At 50.6% G+C, this 27,004-nt stretch overlaps 11 protein-coding genes across 11 annotated transcripts; 4 read left to right on the forward strand and 7 right to left on the reverse strand.

The window, feature by feature from the left end:
* Positions 1 to 1,289: 1,289 nt before the first annotated feature.
* Positions 1,290 to 2,350, reverse strand: AA0111_g6399 (hypothetical protein; the record flags this gene model as incomplete). Its single annotated transcript, XM_028652616.1, has 2 exons — positions 1,290 to 1,339; positions 1,408 to 2,350. 2 exons carry the CDS (start codon positions 2,348 to 2,350, stop codon positions 1,290 to 1,292), a joined length of 993 nt encoding a protein of 330 aa, XP_028506270.1.
* A 380-nt stretch (positions 2,351 to 2,730) lies between these two features.
* Positions 2,731 to 3,783, reverse strand: AA0111_g6400 (hypothetical protein; the record flags this gene model as incomplete). Its single annotated transcript, XM_028652619.1, has 1 exon — positions 2,731 to 3,783. One exon carries the CDS (start codon positions 3,781 to 3,783, stop codon positions 2,731 to 2,733), a length of 1,053 nt encoding a protein of 350 aa, XP_028506074.1.
* A 733-nt stretch (positions 3,784 to 4,516) lies between these two features.
* On the forward strand, positions 4,517 to 5,944 carry AA0111_g6401 (hypothetical protein; the record flags this gene model as incomplete). Its single annotated transcript, XM_028652620.1, has 1 exon — positions 4,517 to 5,944. One exon carries the CDS (start codon positions 4,517 to 4,519, stop codon positions 5,942 to 5,944), a length of 1,428 nt encoding a protein of 475 aa, XP_028506075.1.
* Positions 5,945 to 6,293: 349 nt separating this feature from the next.
* On the forward strand, positions 6,294 to 6,918 carry AA0111_g6402 (hypothetical protein; the record flags this gene model as incomplete). Its single annotated transcript, XM_028652621.1, has 2 exons — positions 6,294 to 6,366; positions 6,419 to 6,918. The coding sequence occupies 2 exons, from the start codon at positions 6,294 to 6,296 to the stop codon at positions 6,916 to 6,918; spliced, it is 573 nt and encodes a 190-aa protein (XP_028506076.1).
* A 668-nt stretch (positions 6,919 to 7,586) lies between these two features.
* On the reverse strand, positions 7,587 to 9,527 carry AA0111_g6403 (hypothetical protein; the record flags this gene model as incomplete). Its single annotated transcript, XM_028652622.1, has 1 exon — positions 7,587 to 9,527. The coding sequence occupies one exon, from the start codon at positions 9,525 to 9,527 to the stop codon at positions 7,587 to 7,589; it is 1,941 nt and encodes a 646-aa protein (XP_028506014.1).
* A 1,758-nt stretch (positions 9,528 to 11,285) lies between these two features.
* AA0111_g6404 (hypothetical protein) lies at positions 11,286 to 12,791 on the reverse strand (the record flags this gene model as incomplete). The annotated part of the gene is made up of 2 exons (XM_028652623.1): positions 11,286 to 11,537; positions 11,592 to 12,791. The coding sequence occupies 2 exons, from the start codon at positions 12,789 to 12,791 to the stop codon at positions 11,286 to 11,288; spliced, it is 1,452 nt and encodes a 483-aa protein (XP_028506015.1).
* Positions 12,792 to 13,598: 807 nt separating this feature from the next.
* Positions 13,599 to 14,821, reverse strand: AA0111_g6405 (hypothetical protein; the record flags this gene model as incomplete). The annotated part of the gene is made up of 3 exons (XM_028652624.1): positions 13,599 to 13,894; positions 13,949 to 14,180; positions 14,255 to 14,821. The coding sequence occupies 3 exons, from the start codon at positions 14,819 to 14,821 to the stop codon at positions 13,599 to 13,601; spliced, it is 1,095 nt and encodes a 364-aa protein (XP_028506016.1).
* A 372-nt stretch (positions 14,822 to 15,193) lies between these two features.
* On the forward strand, positions 15,194 to 17,292 carry AA0111_g6406 (Ubiquitin-activating enzyme; the record flags this gene model as incomplete). The annotated part of the gene is made up of 5 exons (XM_028652625.1): positions 15,194 to 15,256; positions 15,310 to 15,480; positions 15,539 to 15,775; positions 15,830 to 16,478; positions 16,526 to 17,292. 5 exons carry the CDS (start codon positions 15,194 to 15,196, stop codon positions 17,290 to 17,292), a joined length of 1,887 nt encoding a protein of 628 aa, XP_028506017.1.
* A 1,764-nt stretch (positions 17,293 to 19,056) lies between these two features.
* Positions 19,057 to 19,558, forward strand: AA0111_g6407 (hypothetical protein; the record flags this gene model as incomplete). Its single annotated transcript, XM_028652626.1, has 4 exons — positions 19,057 to 19,177; positions 19,233 to 19,281; positions 19,369 to 19,502; positions 19,554 to 19,558. 4 exons carry the CDS (start codon positions 19,057 to 19,059, stop codon positions 19,556 to 19,558), a joined length of 309 nt encoding a protein of 102 aa, XP_028506018.1.
* A 707-nt stretch (positions 19,559 to 20,265) lies between these two features.
* AA0111_g6408 (hypothetical protein) lies at positions 20,266 to 21,665 on the reverse strand (the record flags this gene model as incomplete). Its single annotated transcript, XM_028652627.1, has 3 exons — positions 20,266 to 21,260; positions 21,310 to 21,421; positions 21,495 to 21,665. 3 exons carry the CDS (start codon positions 21,663 to 21,665, stop codon positions 20,266 to 20,268), a joined length of 1,278 nt encoding a protein of 425 aa, XP_028506181.1.
* A 902-nt stretch (positions 21,666 to 22,567) lies between these two features.
* Positions 22,568 to 26,179, reverse strand: AA0111_g6409 (hypothetical protein; the record flags this gene model as incomplete). The annotated part of the gene is made up of 4 exons (XM_028652628.1): positions 22,568 to 24,956; positions 25,003 to 25,118; positions 25,168 to 26,074; positions 26,148 to 26,179. The coding sequence occupies 4 exons, from the start codon at positions 26,177 to 26,179 to the stop codon at positions 22,568 to 22,570; spliced, it is 3,444 nt and encodes a 1,147-aa protein (XP_028506182.1).
* Positions 26,180 to 27,004: the final 825 nt, after the last annotated feature.

Genomic DNA, 27,004 nt, shown 5'->3' on the forward strand with positions numbered 1-27,004 from the left:
GGGGCTGGTCTGACATGACTTACGACTGTCATCTTGGTAAGTATCTTTAGGTCATTACCCTGGTTCACTGCCGTCTCTGCTTGGAGGTTTCCTGTATAGGTTTGACTGAGGCTGGAGACAGTGTAGAGCTAAATGGTATTAGTTATTGGGTCAGTGTGCAGGCACTAAATGGTATACATTGAGGCACCCCTGGACTTACGCTATCGAGTTTGAACTTGAAGTGGTCTCGCCTGATGAGGAGTAATTTACGTAATCGATCAAGTTCTGCAATGTTTCGAACGATGATGTTGATGTATGTTGGCCAGGTTGATCTCTCAGGTAGATATGTAGTGAAGATCACGAGCTCAGTACGACTGAATGTATCCCAAGCGTCGGTTATACCGCTGATGCCGTCAATGAAAAGCTGTGCTGTTTCGATGACATCGCTTAGGTACATTTGGAGTCAGCAGGTAAGGACTTGAGACAACACGCGAACCTTCCATCTTCGACGTCTCTACCACTGGATATTCTGCTTCGAGAATGCCACAAGGGCGTCGCGTTCTTTGCTGCTGCCCTTTATCATGTGTGGTTAGTTTAGAGATGCGACTTATCTGAGATGCGGGCTGACTGGACTGCATTACAGCAGACGGATCGGATCTGTGTATCCCACCCAGATGATACATCGAACTGGAGCCAATCAGAACAAAAAACGAGAAAGCCAGTTGGTCTACACAAAGTTGCTATCATGGTATTCGAGAACGTGGTGGGACGGTGGTGTGGTATTGCGTAAGTCAATGTTCGTAGATGTCGGGTCGGAATCAAGCTGATCATTGCAGAGTGATTGTGGAGATGGACCGATAGCATTGTGGCAAAATACCTGTACTTGTTGCGCTCACGTAAGATGTAGTGGTTGCGTAGTGGAAGTAATGAAATAGGAGGATATCGATTATGAGTTCCCCGTCGCGAAAAGACTCTAGGTTTGCAGAAATGGCTAGCACATTCAGTACGTTTCAAATCCTTCGCATTAAAGTAAGCATCTTCAGACTTCATCATTCATTCTGTATCTCCCAAATATGCGTCTCCCCGACCAAAAATCCCCACAAACCCAAGCCTACATCCTATCCATCTCGCTATTCTGTCAGCAACAATATCTAATACCGCCTACTGCTACACAGCATGGCCACAGATTAGATCCACAATTTAGGCAAGTTAAGTCAAACTCGTCCAACTCAAACTCAAGTTCTACCCACTCCTTCAACGCCGTACACCCTTGGTTCTTAGGTTCATATCCCCCATACATTAATTGCGTTTCACAAAATGCGAACGCGACATTGGTAAACTTGGCCACCTCCAATGTCTCCTTGTGTTTAGTCAACATAGATTTGAGACATGCAGTTGACGTGTTAGGGTGATCCAACACCAGCGTACGCAGATGCGGAAAAGCGTTTGAAGGAAGCACGTCCTCGAGAGAAGGACCTTGCAGGCTGAGATGAGCATCCATGTCGACGTGTTCATCCCACTGCCCCGCTTCGAGCGTCAGTTCGAGCGTCTGCAGTTTACTCAGTGTACTAAGGAATGCCCGGAATGAAGCTATCTGCGCCGCTGTGCTGTGGAATGAATGGACTGTTGTGTACCCTGTGAAGATTGTCGTGCGCTCATCCTCTGGTATCTGATCTTCTATTTCCTTGTACTCCCTCAACCATGTTTCCTTCTCCTCGACGCTGAGAGCGAAGTTCAAGGGAAGTTTTAAAGATGTCAGGTCTTTGCACACAGGAACGAGGGAAGGCCAGATCTCCGAACGGAAAAGCGGATGCGGTCTACCTATGCTGGAGAGCTTGAACTCGGTAATCTGACATCCCACGGCATGCGCTGCTGTAAGGAGTGTATACATCTCGCATTCGCCCCGGATCATAGACGAAGAGTCTGAAGGATCAAGACATCTTTCGGTAGTGTCAGAGCTCTCCCAGATATCAATATCCAATGTTTTGAGATTGGGAAAGTGGCGGAGAATTAGGGTTAGGATACGCATGCCAATATCTTCATGATGTTCGCTTTCGTTCGCATCTCGGGGCAATATCTCTCTCACGGCTTCCCACTGTGTGTCTCCAAGATCGATTTGACCTTTCTTGTTTCCGAGGCGCAATCGATCGCTGTCCCATCCCAAGTGTGTCACATGGCGGTTTAGATGCTTCTGGCTTGCAATGTGTGCCAGGTCGTGGAGACTGGATACCACGGGCGAGACATTGATGCGCCTGAAGACGTGTGGTATTGCGGTTTGTGCGAATGAGTGGCCGACAAGGCGGTAGTTGAAGCGTTCTCGCGGTTCAAGATCTGAAATGATGAGGTCGTGGACTTCGTTGGGTAGATGCATTGTTGCAAACACAAGTATTTCTGTACAGCAAAGCAGTTTCTCGCGTGTGGCTGCTTCTTATAGAAACTCAGTGAGTCAACATCCAGGCAGCTGCAGCGGGCCTAACGTCACATGACTATATTCTAGACGACCAAGAAGTATTCGAGTATGTTGGCTGTTCTCTCAAGCTGCAACCGTAATAAGGATTGGTCGTGGTGTCAGAATAATCGGAATCTAGATCGTTGTTCCGGTAAGTAATTAAGCTTCTGCTTCGTCACTGATCCACAGTGTGCTACTACCATTTATGGAATACGCAGTCACATGCTCTTAAGGATTCCATGGGAGTCTAAGATGGAGCTCTTGGTTCTTACAGATCATAACGTACACAGCTCAATATGCCTCTATGACTGATTGTCGTCACCAGCAGGTCCTTTCTCCTTCTCCTCCATATCCATCCTTCGCCCTTCGACGGTGAAGTACAGACTCTTGCTCGCACCCTCCAAAGCACTAGTGAGACTTCCACCGATACCTTGCAGCATCTGCACAAGCTGTGCTCGGAGTCCGTCGCGACCTCCAGGAATGCTGCCAACCCATTTCGTGCCGTCCACATCGAAGACCTTGCCTTCTACTCTTGCACCCAAGAGCATCAACTTCTGAAGACCAGCCTGTACCGCTGGTTCGTAGTAGTCTGGACTCGCCTTCCGGCTTGGCGCAGGGAAGTCGGGCTTCGAAGGTGACAGGATGGATAGGACGGCCTTGAGGTACTGGGGAGCGACATCGGGGAAGGCGACAACAGCGAGAGGACCCGAGAGTAGAGGCTCTAGTTCCAACTTTAGCTTCCTGTTGTTTGCGATTTCGTGTGCCCGTCTGGAGAGACCGTGTGTAAAGCGCTCGTCCTCTGCGTCATTACTCGTCTGCGGTATCTGCGCGCTCGTGGGTGTGCGCGGGTCTGTGGGGTGTTGTGCATGGTCCAACATGGACTGCTCCGGGTTGAAGAACTCGACAACTCTCAATGCGCTTGCGAAGATGTTTGTCTGGATGACCTGCATCTTAACTTCATCTGCAAGCGTCTCTTGTCCATTCTTCGCCCTCTCCGCATCCAGCTTGCGTAGTGCAATGGCCAATTCCCTTCTTATGCTCATCCATTCTACCGCTTTGACGTTGTTGTGCTGGAATATCAAAATCAAAGGCGAGGACTTGAGGAGCGATTGATACTGCCGGTGCAGTTGCGTTTTGCGGACCTCCGGCGGCTTGTGAGAGGGCGGTTGGGTGGGCGGGTATCGTAGCACTGGGGGCGCGGCTTTGTGTGTCTGCTGAATGGGAGGTGCGGGGGTCGTCGCTGAGGCAGCTGCTACCGAGGCGTAGGTCGCGATTGCGGGTAGAGAGATGGGGTGGGTAGGGTGTGAAGCGCAGGCGCGGAGGGCACGCGGCCTGATACGTATCCTTGGAGGCATTCTGTATGACAGTTAGTACTCTTCCAGGAAAACCAGTCTCTATAGAGGAGCAGGAATGCTTACGTGAGATGTGGTCGCGAAGCAATTGAGAGACGGCTTCGCATCTCCAAATATTTCCATGCGCTTTGAGATTCGGCATGGTCTGTGCACGACTCTGAGAGGGCAGATCTCCCGTGCGCGGAAATCATCCACAACGCATATCACGTTTCAACTGTTTCGTTTCTGTCTAAACTTGACTGGGCTGTTTCAGTTCTCCGTCGTGACTCTGGCGAGACATCCATATAGTCGTGCGCGCATGGCGACTTCCATCTGTAGGGCTGCATGGCAACCGCGAATACAAAGAACACCATTTCAGAGCTTTCGACATGTTAGATATATAGCTGTAAGTCAGCTTACCTGAGAGTCCACTTTGGATTCAAGGTCTAACGATCAATGAGACCGACTCAAGAAATCGATTATCCAAATTCTGGGCACCAACCGGTGGTATATCACCACAAGACAGCGAGCAAGGTATAGACATTATACAGTACCAATCCGTCTTGGCTGACAATCTTCAGATGATTCTCACTCTCTCCTTGTTCGGGGTGGCTTTTTGCGCCAGGTAAATATATAGAATCTCTCCATTTCAACCACCACCCTAACTCATCACGTGCAGGCACATTCTGGAGTTTTCCACCTTCTGCCCCTAGGTCTACGCGTACAAGACAAGCTCGAAGCTCTGATCGACAAGCATATGAGCTCTATCGGCGCTTCAAAGCTCGCGCTTTCGTCAATAACCACAGAGGCATTATGGCGGCAAACTGGTCGCTACTCCGCCAACTCAGAACTCTTGCGCATCAAGGATAGGAGAGAATCCGGCTTCTTGCTATCGCCGACTCATGAAGAGGAGATCACAGCACTTGTAGCCAGTATGGTGCATTCTTATAAAGATTTGCCATTGAGATTGTACCAAACTGGACGGAAGTATCGCGACGAACGAAGACCAAGACAGGGCTTATTAAGGGCTAAGGAGTTCATGATGAAAGATCTCTACACTTTTGACTACTCAACAGAATCTGCGCTAAGGACCTATGAGGAAGTACGGAATGCCTACAACAATCTGTTCAACGAGCTCAGACTGCCTTACCTTGTTGCTGATGCCGATTCTGGCAACATGGGAGGCAGGCTAAGCCATGAATATCACTTCGTTTCACCCAAAGGTGAAGACAATGTGTGGTCTTGCAACTCATGCGATTACATTGCGAACGAAGAGCTTGCGGAGAAGAGCAGCCAAAACCCAACGTCAAATGACGAGAGCTGGCATGCGTTCACTGGTATTAGCGTCGACAAGAAGACAAAGATCAATGTATGGATCCCGCGTCCGTCCTCGACCGCGACAACAAAAGCGAATCAAGGGCATGAATGTGTCAATCTACATGCTGTCAAAAAAGCACTTCCAGAGAACATTGAGCTAGATACTGGCATAGAATCCTCATCACTCCCTTCTTTGCTCCAAAAGACCACAGACATCATTGACCTCTTCGATCCCTCCCTCACCTTCGACAAACACGATAAATCCCTTTCTAATCCTCAATCTTCCGCCCTGAACCTTACAACCATCGAGACTGGCGATCCGTGTCCTCGTTGTTCCAATGGAAAGCTCGACGTCCAAAAGGCTATCGAGGTAGGCCATACTTTCCACCTCGGCACCCGATACAGCAAGCCTCTTAACGCAGTAGTTGCGTTGCCAGACCAAAACCTTTCATCACCAATTCAAATGGGCTGTCACGGCATCGGCGTTTCGCGTATCATTGGAGCCGTGGCTTCGCTCCTCTCAGATGCCAAAGGTCTGAATTGGCCAAGGGCGATAGCGCCCTACGAAGCCATCGTTCTCACATCTCCACAAACCGAGGATAGGGATGCGACAGAGGTGTACGATGCGCTTTACGGTGAAGTTCGAAACGGAGATGTAGATCTTGTGTTGGATGATCGGTCAGGAAAGAGCGTAGGATGGAAACTGAAGGATGCCGATTTGATCGGATACCCGGTCGTCATTGTACTGGGTAGGAGTTGGAAAGACAGGAGGGAAGTTGAGGTACAGTGCCGAAGATTAAGGTTCAAAAAGGATGTTCGTCTAGATGATTTGAGACAGGAAGTTTTGGGGCTGCTGGAGCAGTTGTAGTCTACCTGTACAGCGGAGTCTAAGTATAGATTGACGGCGGATTGGAGCGCCGGTACATCAAGCAGGTATGCTCTACTTTATATGGAAAATTGAATGCAGGCCGTATCAAAGCTCCAGACTTGCTAGTTCAAGTGAAGTGAAGTAGACAGCAGTTTTGTAGTTTTTCCTGAATATGTAGCTAAAGGTCATACTGGTGCGCTTAAACTACAGCACTAGCTTGAAACATCATGTTTCATGCACTTGTGTCTATATCTTGTGAGATCTTACTGCAACAACTCTCTGCGTTCTTACGCAGACACACTTATATTTCCACGGCAGCTCAAATTTGTGCCTACTGTTATCAGCCGCGATGAGTGAGCCTTCCCGCACTCTCGTACCCATCCTCCAGGCAGTCGCAATCATTGCGCCAGCCGTATACACAGGTAATGCAACTTTGCCGGAATCTCTAAAGATAGGCTGAACATATACGTTCAGGCTTCACTTTCGCATACAGCCATGTCGTCATGCCGCCCCTCATCACGCATGCCCCGCCAAAACTCCTAGCCAAACAGTGGCTTCAAGCCTACCAGTTCGCACCCATCTTTGTCGCCCCCCTCATCTTGACAGGCACTTCGAGTACTGCTTTCCTCGCCTATATTTCCAAAAGCTCTTCTTGTTCGGCGACAGTACTGTATGTTGTCGCTGCACTGGCGAATGCTAGTATCATCCCGTATACGGCGCTGTACATGGAGCCTGGAGTGAACGGTGCAGGGAAGTGGAAAGTGCAGGAGATATTGAATGAAGAGGGAGTTGTGTTGAAGAGGTCTGGGCAGGGAACTGATACACATACGGCGAGTGAGGCGGCAAAGAAGTGGGCTGAGAAAGTGGATATGAAGACTATTGCTGAGACATGGGTGAGAACGAATGCGTGGCGATATATCATTACCGCAATCGCCACCCTAGCCAGTGCAACTGCCTCCGTTGTGAAAAGCTAGAATAGAGTATGTATGGGATCGATCTTTGATCCTGACCACCAACTTTGTTTCCATTAGATACAATATTTGCACCACACCTTCCCAGTGTTACCCTGTCTGCAACTCTCAACCGGTATCAACGCCTTAGCCTTCTTGTCCCAGCCACCCACACTTCCGGTAGATGCTCTTGGTAACATGCACATGCTCTCGATCATGTATATCCAAAGTTTCATGCACCTTGTTGGATGCCATGTTGACGCGACTCCCACTCCATCTAATTTCCTGGGTTCGAAGCTCCGAGAAGGCAACAGAGTGATTGTGCTGAAACCTTTTATCCCACCGTATCGCTAAAGCAACCATACTAGCATATTCGACGTTGCTGCCTATACACAGACGTGATATCAACTCGACCGTAAAGACAGCCCCTGTATGTCTTTCGGCAAGGGGTGACACAGCTGCCCTAGCCTTGAAGATGCTGCCTTTGCCAGCGGTCGTACTTGGTGAGGTAACAGTAGATGTACTGAAGAAGTGTTCATGCAGGTTCAGTATCTCGAGACTCGATGTTAGGATATATGTGTTACAGGCACGTTTTCAAACGCAAATGTACGACTGTGCATGTATTTCTCCCTCAGCTGATCGTACATTCAAACTTTACACATGTAACAATGCATCCGCATCGATGGAAATAATTAATATGCTCTTTGACTAAGAGCAGATAGAATCATGTGCCTTCGAATACTGGGGGTATATAGTGTAAGTTTTCTTCTAGGCCCTGGTCGTGGTGTAGCAGGCGTAGCGGGCGTAGCAGGCACCTCCGTTGCTGACTTATCTGATTCAAATTGAACGAATGGTCTGTAATTTATATCCGCCTCTCGAAGGTCCTCTTGTAACGAGTTCCTTGGTCCAGCGTCCTCTTTGTTCGTGGCTTCACGGGTTGTTGGAGTGCGCCTAGCCAACTGCTCTGCGAGAATTTGATAATACCGTGAAAGGTGTATATTGGCGACACGGTCGTAGGAGCGTTTGGTAGGCTTCCATGATGAATCAGCAGTCCTGTTCGCTTGCCATATGTCTCTGTGGGAGCTGAGGATATCTCGTTCTAATTGTTCGACAGCCTTAGTGCGCAATTTCATCTCTTTCCTTTCGTCTCGACTATTGACAGCTGAGGCGCTCTCAAAACCTGTGTTTTCTAGATGTCTTGAGAGCTTCTGAAGAGTCTTCTCACGGATTTTTCTAGCTGACCGAGCTCTTTTCTTGGGACTGGGCTGCTCCGGGGAACTCGAGAGTCTCTGACCTGACACTGGGACTGGAGGTGTGACTGTGCCGTTCCTTCCCGATTCAAGAGCAGGGGAAGCCGACTTGATCTTGGTAGAAAATTTCTCCTGTCCGATGATTTTCCATACAGGAACCGAGTTTTCCTGTATAGATCTTGCTTCCTCTACCGTCAAAGATTTCAAGTCTTTTATCGAGATGAACTTGACGTCTTGGTATAAACTCTCAACATCTATATCTATACCCCGCGTCTTCAACATGTGTTGTATCGCAACTGCACGCAGCCGGCATTTCATGTTAACTCTTCGGTGTTCAGGGTGTGAAACCCGCAACTCTTCCACGGGTAACCGTACCCTGTCTCTCGCTTTGTTGTTTTTTCGCACGCTTACTTCCATGTTTTGGTACAAATTCCAAACATCTATGTCTATACCCCGCATCTTTAACATCCCTTGCATCCCAAGTGCACGCAGCCAGAGAGTCTCTTTACGTCTTTGGTCTTCAGTGTTCAAACCCGCCAACTCTTCCATGGGCAATTTGTCCTGGCTCAAACCTGTACTCATAGCATCGATCTGTTGCGATTGATCTTTAGCTCTGCGGCCCGCCTCTTTCGCTGGCGACGATATCTGTGGATCCTGGTCGCCTGACTCACACGGAGTATCTACCTTTTCTTCGTCCTCTATGCGAGCTACTGATGAAAGCTGTCGTCCAGAGTCTGCTCTGAGGTAGTCATGACCGGATTTATCGTTTAACATGTTGCGCTCCTTTGATGGCCTGCTAGCGGCTGCGATTGCGCACGGATTTGGGTTTGATCCTTTGGTGTTTATGCTTTCAACCGAAGACCAACGCGCTACCATTGCGCCAAGGCTTCTCTTTAGGAAGTGTATGAGTCTTGATCTTAGTGGTAGGTTGCGGCTCTCTGGCTGTGCTTCTTCGTTCAGGCTCTGACTCTTTTCTCTGTCTATCCTGAGTTGTTTCTGCTCTGTCTCGTATTCTATCCTGGATCGTTTCGATTCCTTCTTGCGTCTTATGAGTACCTCATTTTCCAAATTCCGGAGTTTCGAAAGCTCTTTCTTTTTATACCTGTCCTGAGACGGAACATCTACTTTCAATTGCTTGTGTGTATCAAGCGCGGCTTTTTTGATGACTTCCTTGACAGTTTCAATGCTTTTCCCAGAATCCACCCACACGGCACCAAGGATAGATTCAACCGCCTCGGCAACCGCCTCGCCATACGCATCGTCGGCATCGAGATTGGCATTGGGCTTTGAGGTCCACTGATTATACCATACCAAATTCTCGCGTATACCAAGTGCTTTCCCTTTTTCGCGAAGAACCTTTCGACTTTCTAATTTGCTTTGCATCTCGCTGTAGTTTGCTGCTTGTTGTCTCAGCTCAGATATGTGAGCTGCACGTCGAACATACCTGCAGGGTTTCCCGTTTGGAACCAAGTATCACACAAAGCTAACGTGAGAATGCGATCACCTAGCAGTGCCATTCGGTTGTTCCTGTCGACGTGATAAGTCTTACCACCGAAGTATAGTGGTATAGCCGATGATGTGAGCTTCAATGCTTCGATGCACAGCATTTTGTTCTTGAAACTGTATCCTATACGTTCCTCGACACGCCCCACCTTCGCCGCTACATCAACTAGATCATGATAGACAATTGGTGGGGGTGTATGCAATTGCAACCGATTGGCCTCAAGCTCCGGGAAAATCTGATCTTTCCGTTGAAACAGGTGTGGATTACGAGCTTTAAAATTAGAATACGTGCTGTTCTCTTGAATATCATCTCGACTCCAAATGCTTTTGTGGTTCTGGTTGTGTAAGGATCTTTTTACATGCCATGTAAATGGGTTGCTCCTGCCGGAAAGCTTCGCTGGGACGCGGCAACGAACACGTCTCAGTGGTCCAGGCCACTTCTGCAGTCTACATGACGTCCATTGCTTGGGCTTAGGAGGCATCCCGAAAGAGTTGCGCGACCTGCACCTTGGGAAGACTGGCCCATGTCAGTAGTCTGCTCTATTAGAAACGAGGCGTTCTGGTTGGTTGACGGGGTACAAATCGCACGTTACGTACCAGCGCAGCGTCAATTGTGAGGGAGTATTCTATACCCAAATGCTGGGACAGAGCAGTTTTTTTCTACGCCACACTTAAGATGGGTGGGTCGAGCGCTTGGTTTCGATGATGTCGATGACGGAAGAGGTATGAGAGACATGTATGGTCCACCAGTAGTGTGAATCCTTAGTGCATCGACCGCACAGACAATCCTTGCTACCCCTTCAAGACAAACGTTCCCCATGCACGGTTCGGAATTCCATCAACAATACTCAAAATGACGATGTACATTACCGCTCACAATCAAGATCAACGCAAAAAAAGAACTAAGAACACGGGCAGTCACGAAAATAGTATAGTAGTTACCAAGATCAACTTACCTGACGCCTCTTTCGTTACCAGGACTATCTGGACTTGGGCTTCTTATGCATTGTATGATTTGGGCTCGGATGGTAGCCATGTGAAACAACTATTATTGGCCGTTGACTAGCCGCCAGTTCCGCGATCAGGGCGTCGAAGATACTTGATCGAAAATGATTGAAAAGCGATTCTAAGTCATGTTGTGTAATTAGAAGTGGTGGTGTATGCTTGCGCAAGTGAGCTACTGGCAAGTGCGTCGACGAATTGGCATACAATGAACGGCTGCTCGGAGAGTGTGCCTATGGCCACATTGTGCCATCCATCACGCATAATGTAATTGGTTACTCAAACGTGCTGCGTGTTATATCACACGTCATATACATCAATTCCACAACAACATGACTACATGACTTTGAGCTCTAACGTATAGTAGTGAAATCAAAGAGGGCTTTTGTATTGTCAATGTCATCACATTTAAGAATTACACAAACCGGAAGAGTGTTCCCGACGTTCGTACTTATGGTCTGGCTTCATATGTAGGTAACACCAACCCCTCTGATACCAAGGCCCAGCGTTACATTCTATCGTCAAGAGGGAAGGACACATGCGGTACAAGAAGAAAAAACCGGGAGAACATGGCGGATCAAGACTAGGAGTCTTCTGGCCAGCCAACATAGTTACTTTGACCTTCAGTTGTCCACTCTACAACACCAGCCTTTTTGATGATTTCTTCGCCGGCCGTACGCTCTGCGGATTAGAAAACACGTCCAACGGATCGATTTCCGCCTTGATGCGCTCCAATCTATCGACGTTGCCACCCCAATACAGGCGCGCGCTGTTGTCACCTAATTCAGGATCTACATAACCTGCATACGCTCCTTGGTCGTGGTTTGGTAACGCATCGATGATGATATCGTTCACATCGGTAAGAAACTTACGAGTTTTGTTGTTTACCTTGCGTATTGTTAATAAGAATGCTTGTTAATTAAAGACATGTGGAGCCCTTACCTTTCCAAACATATTTATAGCATACGATTGATGATAGAAGAGCGCGTCACGGTGTCCGTACGCTGTAGCATCAGATGCCACGTCGTTGACAGCGCCGCCCTCAAGGTCCCAAATGATGAACCACAGCGCGCCACCTTTGTCTGCTCCTTCAATATGCGTGAAGAGCTTGTCGACTGCGATGTCGGGTATTATGTCTTTCTCTGTGTATGCGAGAGATTTGGCGTAGAAGTTAGACTGTATGCCCCCCACAATTTCCAAAGCCACATCTTCGCTCCAGTGACCTACCACACCAAGCCAATCTTTAAGTTCTATTGAGTCAGATCCTGAACTCGAAGGAAGACGGGAGGTAATGTTCAGGCTGTCGAATTCAGTCTGGCTACCGAAGAAAGTGCCCGTGATGATAGCGCCAAATTGTTCCGTCAAGATGTATTGACTCGCAAACTTCCTAGAGAGCTCGGGTTCGGAGACGAGCTTTTGCCACTTCTTGAACGCCTCAGCCTTTGTTGCAGAAGAGCCATCGTGGAAATTGTACGAGTAAAGCACAGCTTCACCAGGCTCAGCCTGAGTGCGGACCTTGAACTCGGTGACTATCCCAAAACCGGCTGCAGCTCCCTTCATCGCGAAGAAGATATCTGGATTCTGTTCTCTCGAAGCACGCACTACTGTCGAGTTGGCCAGAACCACCTCTACCTCTTCTACATGATCGAGTGAGGACCCCCACATCCGAGATGTTGGTCCTAGGCCACCAATCGTTGCATGACCTCCAATACCTACTTGTGGACAAGTGCCATGGGCAATAGCACGCTTGCCGTTGTCGTGTAATCGCTTCGTGACATCGCCTAAAAGCGTTCCACTACCGATAGTAGCCTGCCAGGTTGACTCATCCATGGAGAATTGCTGGAAAGACTTCATGTCGACTACAATGGTGCTGTCCTGACCACCTATACCGTAGTTGGCGTAGGAGTGTCCGCCACTGCGCGGCTGAACTTTGAGGCTGTTATGCACGGCACATTTGACGACTGCGGCGATCTCGTCGGTAGTTTTGGGGTACGTAATAGCCGCTGGCGTCAGCGGTATATCGAGGTTATACAGCTTGACGTGTGAGAGTTGGAAAAATGGCGTGTTCTTGGAAGCAACATTCTCTTTTCCAATCGCATTCTCGAGACACTTCTGCACCGGAGAACTGGAGGAATTGCCCATGGTATAGGAGGGGAATGTCTAGTCAGAATGTCAGCTGCTTGCTGATCCTGCGCTGGGACTGAATGTACTGAAGGGGTTCCCCGTTGTCAATTTGAATGCTTGTGAACATACGTGAAGGTGCTCGAGCGTGGCTTTGAGTTGCTTTCTAGCTAAGTCACTGACGTTACCTGACTTGCAAGTGTATTTTGTATTAGGTGGAATAGCGGTGATCCAAGGGATGTAAAAGTCCATCTAGACATTAAGAACGATGCTACGAATAGGCAATGTATTCACCGTCCAGATGCCTAGCAAACACTCGCCCAATCACCCTACCCACGAATAGAGTTAGGTTGCCAACCCTATGTTCTGACTGTACGACCGAGAGCGCTGTTTGCGCTTCGAGTGTCACCCGCATGGTTGCGACAAGTCTACAAATACCGGATAGACGGTTCTGGCTAAGGCGGCTGCGAAGCGTGAATGGCCAGCATTTACGTGGGTATCTAACGACAATTGGCAAGGCGTGACGGTGCCATGCCTGCCATGCATGTTTCAGTCTCGGCCTGCCGCGTAGGGAGTACTTTACAGCCAACCCGGTGGTCAGTGGCGTACCTTTCTGTGACAACCGAGAAGATGTGTGCTGAGTTTTCTAGACCGCGTAAACCTGGAAGTGGCGAAGGTGTAGATCGCGAGGCAGGGATCGCTCCGGGCCACCCCCACCTTTGTTGTCTACACAAGATAACCAACTGTTGATCTACGCTTTCACCAGGCAGCCATAGTGGAGACTGAAAGTATAATTTTATGTCGGTTCCACCACCGTTCTTTCGGCACTCAATACCATATGCTTCGTGTTCGATGATGTGGTATCACCTCTGCCTCTTCTTTCTCCTTCTCTTTCGCAAGGTCATACAGGAAGAAGTCGATGAGAATAGCGTTGACCTTGGCGTTTGGTTTAAGCTTCAGAATCTCCCTACGGAGGAGCTCTGCAGCCCAGATGCTACAACCCCGTATCTGCATCTCCCAAGAATGGCCAGATTCGATGATCCCTTGACGGCGTATCTTATTCTCGAGAGGCGGGCAGTACCAGATTATGCCTAATGAATGTAGCATCTGAGGAATGCGGTAATCTGTAGAAGCGCCAGTTAGTCTGAACTACGAATGTAGATAATGCTCAACCATACCTGCGAAAATGGTAATCTTGTCAATGTCATCGAACTCGCCATAGCTCTCACCGTCGAACGCAGCCCATAGGTCTGCAACGAAGATCTGAGCTCGCTTCAAAAAGCGCACCTTCTTATTTTCAAATCTACCTTCATCCCTGAAGCAATTGAACTTTTCAGCGAGTAGGTTCACGAGACCGGCTGCAGAGTTGTTCGCGTCTTCAATGAGTGTGATCACACTGCCATCAAATTCCTGCGAAGTCAGTCATAAGTAAAACTGCTTGTGTGTGTGTGTGTGTGTGTGATCGTGATCTATAACAAACGCACCTCATCTAGAATTTGTCCAGCTTCTCTAAGGCATCGCACCCTCTGCTCGAACATGGGGATCTCCTCGTCGGTACCAGAAGTGAAGATGGTTCGCAGGACTTCATCTGAACATTGTTCCTGGTCAACCCAGAAAGCTGGACTAGTGATTGGGATGTCTTGTTCCAAGGCTCGTTGTAATATTGCAACCAGACTCCAATATCCTGTCCATCTCTTTCCCTTGTACACTACCGCGAAGCGCTCCTCCTCGTTCTTCTCGCTCCAGAAGCTAAAGTTTAGGAGGTCCATGGTGAAGATGAAGTTTACAGTGCTCTCGTCTTTTGCTTTGGGGTGTAGCTCATGCTCCGACCAGGTCTTGGTTGTGTAGTTCCGCTTCTCCATCTCGTCAAAAACAAGCTGCGCGGCGACTTTGGTAGATCGCATATCGAGAGCAACGTCCATGCTGTTGTCGCAGATGAACTGGGCATTTTCCAGGACTTTTGTTTCTGGTGGACCTTCGACTTTGGCACCACCGCCCCAATGCTTCCGCATGAGGTCTAGCAGCTCCAGGTCGACTTCGTCGTCGGACATGATGATGGTCGGCCGTGTACGCTAGCTCCAATTCCAGTAGTCGCGATGAAGGGCACTTCTGCGGCCGCTCGTATGCAGTCTTTAGCAAACTCCACCAGACGCAAAGCAAGTTTTTGGTGGCAGTGGGCAGCGACCAGCGTGTGTCCCGGCGCGTTTAAGGTCGACGATCCACTCATAGGGCGCTCGTTTAGGTGCCAAGCTTCGGAGGCTGAAGGCAAGCGGCGCAGGCCCAGTGGAGCGGCGCTACCCAGCTGCACTGACGTCTCTCACCTGTCGCCTTTACCTCGAGACGGCAGCTGTCCAACTTTCGCATGTCGTAGCCTCGCCCACAACACGACTTCGTTTTCGCCCATCTCCACCCCCGAACCCGCAATGGCACGCGACAGGTTTGCTCGGCAGAGCCTCGGTGGCACGCTCCATCAGCGCATCAGAGAGGTAGCTCGCACCACGCGCAGACATGCCATGTGCCAGTCGCTAATCACATGCAGGCACGCGTCTTGATGGTAGGAGCTGGCGGCATCGGCTGCGAACTGCTCAAGAACCTCGTTCTCACCGGCTTTGGCGAAATCCACATTGTAGACCTCGACACCATCGACCTCAGCAACCTCAACCGCCAATTCCTGTTCCGCAACGAGCATATCAAGAAGTCCAAAGCATTGGTACGGCAATGACCCTGCTCGCAACACCATCTCCCGCCTTGCGCTAACTGCCTGACAGGTTGCGAAAGAGTCGGCCGGCAAGTTCAACCCCAACGTCAGCATCGTAGCGTACCACGACAACATCAAGGATGGCCAGTTCAGTGTCGCCTGGTTCCAGAGCTTCGGCCTCGTCTTCAATGCGCTGGACAATTTGGACGCGCGGCGACATGTCAACAAGATGTGTCTCGCGGCCAATGTCCCGCTGATTGAGAGTGGCACCACTGGCTTCAACGGCCAAGTTCAGGTTATCAAGCGGGTGCGCAACACCACTCAGATACCTTGTCAAGCTCCTATGCTGACTTTACTATAGGGCGAAACCGAATGCTACGACTGCACACCCAAAGACGCCCCCAAGTCGTTTCCCGTATGCACCATCCGAAGCACGCCCTCGCAACCCATCCACTGCATAGTATGGGGCAAGTCATATCTCTTCGCCGAGATCTTTGGCACCTCAGAAGACGAAGCGCCCGAGCTAGACCATAGCGAAGATGCCGACAATGCCAGCGAAGTCGCGAATCTACGAAAGGAAGCACAAGCGCTGAAGCGAATTCGCGATTCCATGGGCTCCCAGGACTTCCCGCGACTGGTTTTCGACAAGGTTTTCAACGAGGATATCGAGCGATTACGGAGCATGGAAGACATGTGGAAGACTAGGAAAGCGCCCGAGGCATTGGACTACGACACGCTTATGCAGGAATCGTTGGGTGTGGGTACAGGAATCGCACAGCAAGACCAAGTCACATGGAATGTAGCGGAGAATTTCGCCGTCTTCGTGGACAGCATCAAGCGACTCAGTACTCGGCTGGAAGAGACGCGCGCAAGCGCTGATGTTGGGAACTCGGTGCCTATTCTCAGCTTCGACAAGGACGACGTGGACACGCTAGACTTTGTCGTCGCAAGCGCAAACCTGCGCTCACATATCTTTGGCATAGAAATGCGGTCCAAGTTTGACATCAAGCGTAGGGGAACCATGTACACTGTCAGAACGGCTGCTAACAAGATACAGAAATGGCTGGCAACATCATTCCTGCGATTGCGACTACAAACGCCATGACTGCCAGTCTCTGCGTTCTACAAGCTTTCAAAGTCATGCGCGAACAGCTCGACAAAGCCAAGATGGTCTTCCTTACCCGTAGCACTGAGCGCGTTATCTCAAGCGAGTCACTGCGGCCACCAAATCCTCGCTGTGCAACTTGCGGCGTATGCTATGCCACACTGCATGTCGATTTACCGCGTGCGAAACTGAGCGATCTGGTCAACCTCATCCTGAAGGAACAGCTGGGCTATGGAGAAGAATTCAGTGTCAAGCGAGATTCGGATATACTCTACGATATCGACGAGGACATGCATCTCGACAAGACATTCAAGGAACTCGGCCTTAACGGCGACACCTTCCTCACAATCTCCGATGATTCGGAAGAAGATGGGAAGGTTGATTTAGTATTTTCTGTGATACACCAAGATTTCACCGAGAATGCAAACCCACTCAGGTTACCGGATGAGGTCAAGATTGCGACAAAGCCCAAGATGCCTGTACCAGAGACCAATGACCATGCGACTGTCAACGGCACCGTTCTGAACGGTGACGTCACGGATATCAGCAACGGAAACACGAATGGTGCTGCGAAGCGCACAGCCAGCGAAGCAGGTCTCCAGGATGAGCTCGTCCGGAAGAAGGGTAAGGTCATCGAGGAGTCACAAAAGAAAGACGATGGCCACATCACTATCGAAGACGACAAGAATGACGGAGCGATTGTCATTGATGATGACTGAACGACTTGGCGACTAGCTTGATTGCTGGCTGCAAGTCAGCCAACCATCATCTTGCGTCTCGTCATGGGCTCTGTTGGCGACACTAAAGTATACGATATACTTCACTCTTTTTTCTTCTCGACGTTGGATCATAAGCGTTGGAGGCTGATTGCTTATGTCCATTGCAGCCATCTCACCACATCCTTGCACCTGGAACAACGGCTCGGTATTCGATGCGCTTGCAGCATATAGATTTCCTTTCCTGTACCATACATCAGTCAGCCATTTGAAGTCGTCGCCATGGACGTCTTCTGGATCCATTGGCATACCCCAGTCTAAGGAGCATTTGGTGGAAGGAATCACGTCTGGAGAAAGCCACCAGGCCGGAATGCAAGGCCGGAATGGCAACTCATTGGGAAGATCTCAAACATTGTAGTAGTAAATGACTTAGACGGCAGATAAGCCGCCATCTAGATTCAATACACAATTGTGTGCATATTTGTTTTCAGCGAGAAACAGTGCTGCGTGAGCAATTTCATCCGGTTTGCCAAAACGATTTAACGGTATACGTTGTTGAAGCTCAGAGGCATTCAAGTCTGTTGATCGTCAAAAAAAAAACCATCATTTTGTATTACCATATGATTCGACGCACCTTTTGTCATATCCGTTTCCACGTATCCAGGTACAATGGCATTGACGCGGACTTTGTGACTAGCATACTCGGTAGCCAGAGCGCGAGTGAAACCCAATACTCCCGCTTTCGATGCTGCGTATGCAACAGCCCCGTAACCACCTTGCAGGCCTAACAGCGAGCTGACATTGATAATGACTGGGACATCAGCATCTTCCTTAGTCCTGCCTCCCAGGTAACCGTTCCTGTGCAAAAATCAATATGGTCAGCACATATACACGTAAATAAGGGAGCCAGCATGCGCATTTACACGGCTATTGAGTGGGTTGCAGTACCGTAAGAGGAATTTCGTCCCCTGCATCACAGAAGTTAGATTGGTTTTGATGATACTATCAATTTGGCCTTCATCCAATGCAGAGAATAGCTTTGCCTGCGTTACACCGGCACAATTCACTACTACGTCGATGTGTGAGGGGTGAGTAGGATACTTGCGCGTGTCTGGTCGGGGAAGACGAGCAGCAAATTGACAAGAGGGACTCAGCGACCAAAAGTTCGAGCCGTTAGATATGTCTCCAGCTATATGTCCATGTTGGTACGGCGAGCTCGATGTTCTGGATAGTTTGGACGCCTCACTATCGCCAGGTGAGGCTTGGAGTCCGGAAGACGACAAAGGCGATAAGCTTGCTAGAGCCTTTTTTAGATTTTCTTCTGAGCGAGAGATTAGGGTGCAGCGGTATGCGTTCTTGGAGAATAATTGCGCGATTGCGAGACCGATGCCTCGGCTACCGCCCGTGATGAGGACGTGTTTTGGGCGACTTGCCATGGTAGGTTTGGTACTTTTCGGTCCTGGACAGCAGTCGACACGTTGGTCAAGGGAGAGAGGTACCCGAGACACAGTTTTCGTTTCAGAAACAATCGCAATAGTTGTGTTCTAATGGCCTTCCAACGAACAAGCTAGAAGGGAGATACAAAAGTAGATGATGTAAGCCATATTCTGCCCGCGCGAGAAAACGTGACAGCGCGCGCCTCCACAACTTCCCCGCGAACCCACCATTTCTCTTACGCAACGTCACACACCACATCTCCCACTCGACATATCATATTCCAGCTATCTCCGGTACTGAAAAGAGTCCCAGCATACATTACAGACAATAATGGTTGACGAAAAATCAACGAAGTACGTCACTCTGGTCTCTAACGACGGCTTCGAGTTCAAGATCCTCCGTTCAGCAGCATGCATAGCAGGGACGATTAAGAAGGCACTGGATCCATTGTGTAAACATCTCTACCTCACATGTACACCACATCACAAGCTAACGATCTATCTCAGCCGGCTTCAAGGAAAACGAGGAGAACACCGTCCACCTAGCTACGATTAAGTACGTTTCCCCGGACGCGTTCCTTGGCCGATTACCATAGCCCCAACAAACGAGATATGCATGGAAATTCTAACTAATACAACGTAGTGGCGTAGTTTTGGAAAAAGTCTGCGAATACCTCTACTACAACCAAAAGAACGCTGAAAGTAAAGATGTCTCGGACATGGATATTCCGCCTGAACTTTGCTTGGAGCTGTTGATTGCGGCAGATTACTTGGATGGTACGTACATAGGAGCCACGTCGGGAAGGGGCGGTTGCTGACTATCTCTAGTGTGAGGTGACGATCGCAAGACCCGCGATAGCCGGTGTACTCTCCCCAGCGCCTTTTTATACAAGGAAACGAAAGCACGTGGGCATGGTGTTTCAGGCATACAAGCACGTTTGCATAATTGTGTTCCACGAAGCCACCGATACGAGATGGAAGCTTGATGTGGAAGAAACAAGAGACATGGTACGGGGAGCGCTCATGTTTAAGGAGAAGGAATAGAGAAGACGCCCTACGCACAGCGTACTTTAGGAGCCATACAGTCTATGCGTAGAGGAGTGTGAAGACAGACTCTCAAGTATCGGCGGAAATGAAAAGAGAGTGCTTCTTGGTGGGCCTGCACTCCGTTCTACGGGTACGGCTATCATCTCTCGCTACACAACGGTCTTCGTGCACCTCTGCCTCTTCTGCCTCTGCAAAGTCCGAGTCAAAAAAACCCATCCAGTTCATTGTTCAGTGTGCTGATCTGCCGATACATGCGACGAAGGTCTGGATATCAATAACATAACGAATGTGCTGTCGATTGGTATTAAACGTACTAAGCGGATGGTGAAACGGTGAACAAGGTGAGTGCTCTAGCTGATAGCGAACAAGAAAAAGAAAAGAAGCGCCTCAGCGCCCTATGAATAAGACCCCATGTTGAATGTTCAGCTGTGTTAGCTTTCTCCACTCTTTAAAAGCCCTTGCAGTGCAGTGCATGTCTATCGACAGTCCTTCTCTACTCTTCCTGTGCCCAAATCTTCTCCCTCTGTATCATGCGTTCATTTTCCGTCTCCTTGCCACCGTCAAGTGTCTTCTTCCATGCAAAGTACTCGCCTAATCGGATTTCAGCATAGCTCGCATAATCGAACTCAATCAGAGAGATCTGAGCCTGAATCAACGCCCAAATACCCCAGTAGAAGCCAGGAACGCCGCGGAAGCGATCGACCTGGTCGAAAAGCTCCTGCAGCTCTTCCTCCTTGTACGACTTGTTTTGGTGGGCGTTGAAGCTGCGGAGATACTCGCGGAGAAAAGCGCGGCGAATGGTGCGTGTGGGCATGGCGCTGTAATCGCAGTCGAAACCGCCCCATTCGGCAAAGTGGTTTGCAATGTCAAATGAAGCAGGAGCAGGCGTAGCATACTCGTAGTCGATAAAGGACACTGTAGCAGCTGCTGTCTCGGGCTCGTCTGAAGCGCTCGAGGCACTAGAGCGGCGCGAAGCAGCGGCAGACGAAGGTGAGGGCTCGATGATCACGTTGCCTGAGAGTAGGTCGCAATGGGCGAAGACAAACGGATTGGAGCCGCCAACACCAGGCGTGTCACCTAGCAACTCAACTAAGCTTTCGAGTTCTTGCATCAGCTGGTCTCTCCTTTCCGACTGCGCGGTGGTGCTTGTCGGCAGCGCAAGGATCCATTTCTGCATAGTAGTCCACACATTCGGGATGGGCTTGCCTGGCGTGAGTGTGGCCATGGCCGCCAGAGACGCACGCTTGTTGTTGTGTGAAGTGAGTTGTGCGGGCGCAGGACATGTGCTGCTAATACTCGATATAGGTAATGTGGCATGCCATTCCCCCAGCCTTTGAGCTACCCCTCGCCATACTTCTGGCCGACGCAGATCTTCGGGCGTACACACACTGCCTTGAATGTACTTGTATAGGAGACCATTTTCAAACCGGGCGTAGAGAGACGGTGCGAGGTTGTGGCGTGCGAGGAGCGAGTGGGAGCGAGTTTCCTCTGCGAACTTGTTTAGTTTCGGTAATGGGTGTTGCGGATGGACACCTACTCTCGCGGTCTATCAGGACGTCTGTTCCCTTTCCATATGCGCGCAGCAGAATCGCATCGTCATCAACCTCGACTTTGGAGAGACCGGGCAGCTTGTTCACCGCTTTCAGAAGCTATCCGTCGTCTTAGCTATTGCGTACAGAAATGGGGGCCGTCGCCAGCAAAGCACTGCTAGCATATGCATACCGTGTTCGTAATGCCGTCGGTGAACCTCACAAACTCAATTGTATCCTGAGATTCCTGCCATTCTGGCCGTAGCGCGAGTATGAGGTTGAGCGCAGAGTTGTGCGAGTCGGAGTTGTCGTAGTACTGCGGTATGTTCCGGAGAGAGTCGTACGATGATTGTGCTTTACTCATAATGATGTCTTGACACTACTCCATGATTAGTCCCTTGGTGTGTTGTGGTGCTGGCTGGGCTGCAGGAGAATTAAGAAGACATGGAGAGATCCTTCCGTCGCATGTGAAAGGGCGAGTCCCAAACAGACAGCAGTCGCAATGGACTGGCTGCATGACGTACCAATTGAGGATAGCTATGCTTCCGCTCGAGAGAAAAAAGCAAAAAGAAGAGGATTCGGCTTGTCGGGCGGTCAAGGTGTCTTGTATGAACGAAGGGTGCAGGCAGAGCATGTGCCGATTCGATCGACACCCACGGGGGTCGCGTGGGCCCTTTTCTCAAGCGCTCTCTTCCCCTGTCCTAGCCCCGCAAAGCGCCACAGACCCTTTCCCTGTGCAACTGCCTCAGCCACATGACGTCCCTCGTCTTCGTACGCGGCCATCAATGCACTCTGAACCTGCATTCCCAACCCAACCTGATCCAGCTCGTCTACGCTACACTCGATAGCCTGTCCTGCCCACGACTGCCGTCAGCTAAGGCGGATACCCGGCTTGGTACGTGCGACTTGTGGCTGTCTATGCATAGCGACGTCTGCTGCGGGGCTTACAATGTCACTATGCCACCTGCGGGTGCGTTTTATACCGCCGATTGGGTGTCGGTAAACCACCTGCTTGATGGAGGGATAGCACATGTTGATGTACATGTTGGTGGTCCATGACGTTGAGGTGAAACGCGGCAGTCGCTGCAAACTGTCATCTTGTTTATTGCTAAATCTCTTTGCTGAAGGTCGAGGCCAAAAGAACCTCACTGAAAACGCCGCGCTTGCTGCGCATAGGGTATATCCGTAGTCTAAACACCAAAGTTGAACTTCAACCTAGATAACACTCATTCCGCCCATACCGTTGCGCCCAAGATATACAAGCCCTCATTGTACTTTCCTGCCAGTGCCCTTGCGGGCTCTCCACTTGTATGATCCAAGGCCAATATCCATAGCGCTGCTCTGCAGATTTGTCAACCCATCGAATGATTCCTTGCCCAGAGTGATGACCTTGACAGTATTGCCGAACCCTACCACGACGCTGCGCTTGCCTAGTCTGGTCATCGGACCAGGAGCTGCCACGAAAAGCTCGTCTTCGTATGAGCCCTCCGTTGTGCCATCGAGGTTATCAGAAACAAGCGGCCTACAGCGAAACTCCCCTGTAGTGGATAGTGTCCACGCCTCCCACGTATCAACGTCGCCAGGAGCGTGACTTCTCTGATTACCCTTGGCGAACGACGTCTCAAGAGATTTGAATGGGTTCAGATTGCCTTGAATCTGAGCTCGCTGCTTGAGCGCCGATGCAAGCGCGAATGGATCAACACCTTGGTTACCATCGTCAGCGCCTGAAGCCGTTGATGGTGTGGGTGATTGCGCATATCTCCTGACCCCTACAACACTGAGTGCATCTGTCGACTCCCACACTCCGGCAGGCTCAACGTAATGCACTGCCTCCTTTGCTTGATCGAGCCCCCGACACCGGTGCTTCTCCCTGTCCAATGGCTTTCCGAGACATATCTGTGACGACGTATTGTCGTCGAGGGAGAAATTTTGCAGGATCATGTGGCCGGTGTCTAATTCTGTATATGCCACAGCAAGGGAGTTCACTGTTGGGGCTCCACATTGACACGTTCGTCGCATAGGATACAGGACCCTGAATGAATGCGGCTTGATGTGGCCGATCTGGAAGGCGTGCACGAGAGCTCGACTAGTAAAGTCAAAGATTTCAGCCTCCTCGTCACGCAGTGCGAAAATAAGACCTAGGCTGGGAACTGCCTCTATGCATCGAATCTTCGCAGGGTTGCTGCCTGGAGGTGGCCCCGGGTCAAGACCAGCGACTACTTCAGACATTATGTTGTTGTCCTCTGTCAGCGGTAAGATGTGTACTTCCCCGGGTTTTGTCACAAAAACAATGCTTGTGTCGCCATGAACTGAGGTGTATGTTGCGGTACAGGCGATGGGACTGGATGATACGCGTCTAGTGTAGTGGATGCCTGTACATGCTTCGAGCTTCGTCAGATGCCCATCCCGGCTGACGATGATGAGGTAGAGCTTTTCAACATCGCGTGTTTTGAGGTAGACAAAGGTAAACAAAATGGGCGCCTGTCCGCGGATGTCGATTTTTGGAAACATGAGGAAACGTGATGCAGGGATATCCCATAAGCCGATTTGACCGCTCTCTGCACAGAGCGCAAGTATGTTGCCACCGTCATCCATGGCGGTAGCGTAAATGGGCCAAAGCTTTGGTTTCATTGATGCTGTCTGCAGCGTAGTGTGCAGATATCCTCCACGACCGTGTAGCCATAGCGCAGTACTCCTATCAAGAGATATACTAGCAAGATGGCCTTTTGAACAGGAAGTCAAGTGCACAACGTCTAGGTTCTGCGGCGTTGGTAACGTCTTGATCGACAGTGTGACTTCTTCGTCCTCTTCGCTCTCTTCAGCAGTCTTCGGAAGTCCACTCCAAAGAAGGTAGTTCATGAACAGTGTTACAGCCGCAATAAGGGTAACAACGATCAAGGCTACTGGGAACGCATGTCCACGCGCAAAGCGTCGGAGCCCATCCATGAAAGACAACGGTGGCTGGGGTCGGTCGCGTCCATACGCCCCCTTGGCAACAACCAGGATGGGGTCATATATACGAGCTACAAAACTCGGAGCATCGGGCTTGATAAAGCCAAAGAGTTCCCGGGCAGTGTTGTGGTCTTGGATTCTTAGCCAATCAGCGGGGGTCCTAGCCTGATTGATTGGTGGTGGGCTCCATGTATCAGTGGCGCGTCTGCATTTTCTGGACGTGAGGTTCCGACGAAGTGTGTCAAGAGACAGCTGTTTGCCATCGCTGTCGAAAAAGTGCCAGTTGATAGCGAGAATAATGGAACAAATGGCTACAGTCCCGGCAAATCTCGTGCTGAGTGGCAGAGTACCCTCAAACAGTGCCCCGAGCCAGGATTGTCGTTCTGCCCGGTTCTTCTTATTACTTTGGTTGAGATCCTCGCGCTCCAGCGAGTCCGAAAGCTCCATTCTTTGCACGTCCACACTTAAGACTGCGACAAAGAAGGTCAAATGGAAAACAAGGTCGAATACAAGTGTAACGGCAGCGAAGACGCAAAAGTCAGCTACCCAAGGTGAAACGAGCCGAGAACAAATGTATAATAGGGCGAGATTTTGAAAGGCGATGGCAAGGGACAAGTGACCGACTTCTCCTAGCGCATTTCCGATTCGCTGTTGGGGAGGCATCTCGGGGGGTGTCTCTAGGACGACATTAATCAGACGAAATCTAGTACCGTTAGCCAAATCGAACGTGAAGCCGCAACCGTACGTACATATTTCCTAAACCGAAACAAAAAACAACTCCAGGAAACCATGGACGGGGTATCCGTGCTAAATCGATTCCAAGGTAGGTACAGAGAGTAAAACTTGCAATCACGCATATAGTCATCTAGTCAGTGGTTAGCAATCGCATCCGCGCCTTACGAGACTGAACTCACCTTGACACATATCGTTACAAGCAGGCCAAACCAACTTTTGACTGCTCGCAGCTGCATCATCCTCCATATGACATAGGCAGCGGTCACCATGTAGGATGCCGCGAGGAACAAGTCGTCATTCAAGGTCATTGGCTTGAAACGGAATTCATAGAGTCGGCTTCGCCCTACCTGGCCATCAGGCGGGAAGATGGTCCAGTCCGGAGATAGTTTTTCCGCTAAAAGGCGCGACCTTGAGTCCCATGTATCTCCCAGGCTCGAATTGGTCTGGTCAAACAGCGTGATGACCAATGCATCTGCGGCGCGAAGCTTGGTGTTGGAGAAGGACTTGCCGGCAAAAACGGTGCTCGGTCGCAGCGTGACGTTGAGTGGCGAGCGTATTCGAGCATGAGCGTTGATGGTTCCGAGGAGGTCGGAGTCCTTCTCCAGCGCGCTCAAAGAGCAGTCCCAGTACAGCAACGGCGAATGCCAACCCCACTTCTCTCCCGGTGGTGCTACAACGCAGCCTGGGCCATGGCGGGCGAGCATGTGCTGGTCGTCGTATGCAGCGCCTTCTCTTGTATCGAAGCCACCGTTGATGAGGACTTCCTGGACATGCATTGCTTCGCGCAACACAGGTAGGGCAATTGCGTTCATGTAGTCTCCATGAACCCAGACCTGACGCACTACGATGTCGGCGGGTCGCTCGCCCTCGACCTCGGTGGTCGATGTCCAGACATGCTTGGGGAGGTTGCGTAGAGCGGCGGCGGCAGAGCTGTCGGCCTGGAAAACCGCCTGGTAACAGAGGAGGACGGATATGGTAATGGTCAGGACGATGGAGAGCAGCCAATGCCGTGCAGTTGCCGTGCCGTGGGCCTGGAACGCCCGTCGGATGGGGTGCGAGGTGGATAGCCGTGGTGGTTCAGTGGTACTACATATTGCCGTTTAGCATCATCCATGGGCACCCGCATCGGACGCGTGCTCGTCGCATGGCGGCTACTCACCCACGCAGCGGATAGAGAAGATACCAGATCATTCGGGGTCGCGGTGCCTCTTCCCCAAGGGCATGCCCGGGCTGGAGTTGGATGAGGCCTCAGCTGCGGCCGAGGGTTTGCGACGCACTCTTCGTCGAATGCGATGTGTACGAGTGTGGGGCGGCTCGTTCATCTGTCGGAGCAGGCGCGAGGGACGGCCGAAAGGCGCGACTTGGTTTTGGCGCTCTAAAGGCACGACGTCGGCGGGCGATAGCGATGGCGCAGCGTCACTTTGACTTTGCGGCAAGTTCCAAGGGCCGTCTCGGTCTCGATGTGCATGATTGATCATTCGTGGCGTTGGGGCGCCGGCGACGTCGAGTTCGCTGCCAAGAACGGTCCTGTCTCATGGCATCGGCCGCAACTTGGTGTTACACCCTCAGCTTCCCCTCGCCAATAGGCTTGCTTCCCTGCAAGCGACAGGCGCAGACCGTCCACATGCGGGCTTGCAGGCACGGGCAAAGTCATCTCGTCCTACACACAGATCCTGACCAAGTTGCCGACGCCCGCTCTATTCAGCAGCTCGAGGCGGGACACGAACGCGAACGCGGTAGCATGCAGAGTGGGGAATGATTGGTGTGTGGCTTCGTCTATTCAGGAGCTGTCACGGCAAAACTGACAGCATCCTAGTGCCCATCGTGGGTTCGCGGCGGCATCCTACATGCAGGGACCGTCCCACGCTGTGCCAACTGCTTGGGGTTGGGTAATGTCCATAGCCTCAAGTAGCGCTTCTTGCTATCCATCCGTGCACACTGGGTATCAAGAAAAATCTACAGTACATGTGAAGGCGTCTAAGAGCTGCCAGACCAGCCTGTACCACACTGACATAT

The sequence above is a fragment of the Alternaria arborescens genome (genome assembly GCF_004154835.1).
Source record: "Alternaria arborescens strain FERA 675 chromosome Unknown contig_13, whole genome shotgun sequence".
NCBI classification, from domain to species: Eukaryota; Fungi; Ascomycota; class Dothideomycetes; order Pleosporales; family Pleosporaceae; genus Alternaria; species Alternaria arborescens.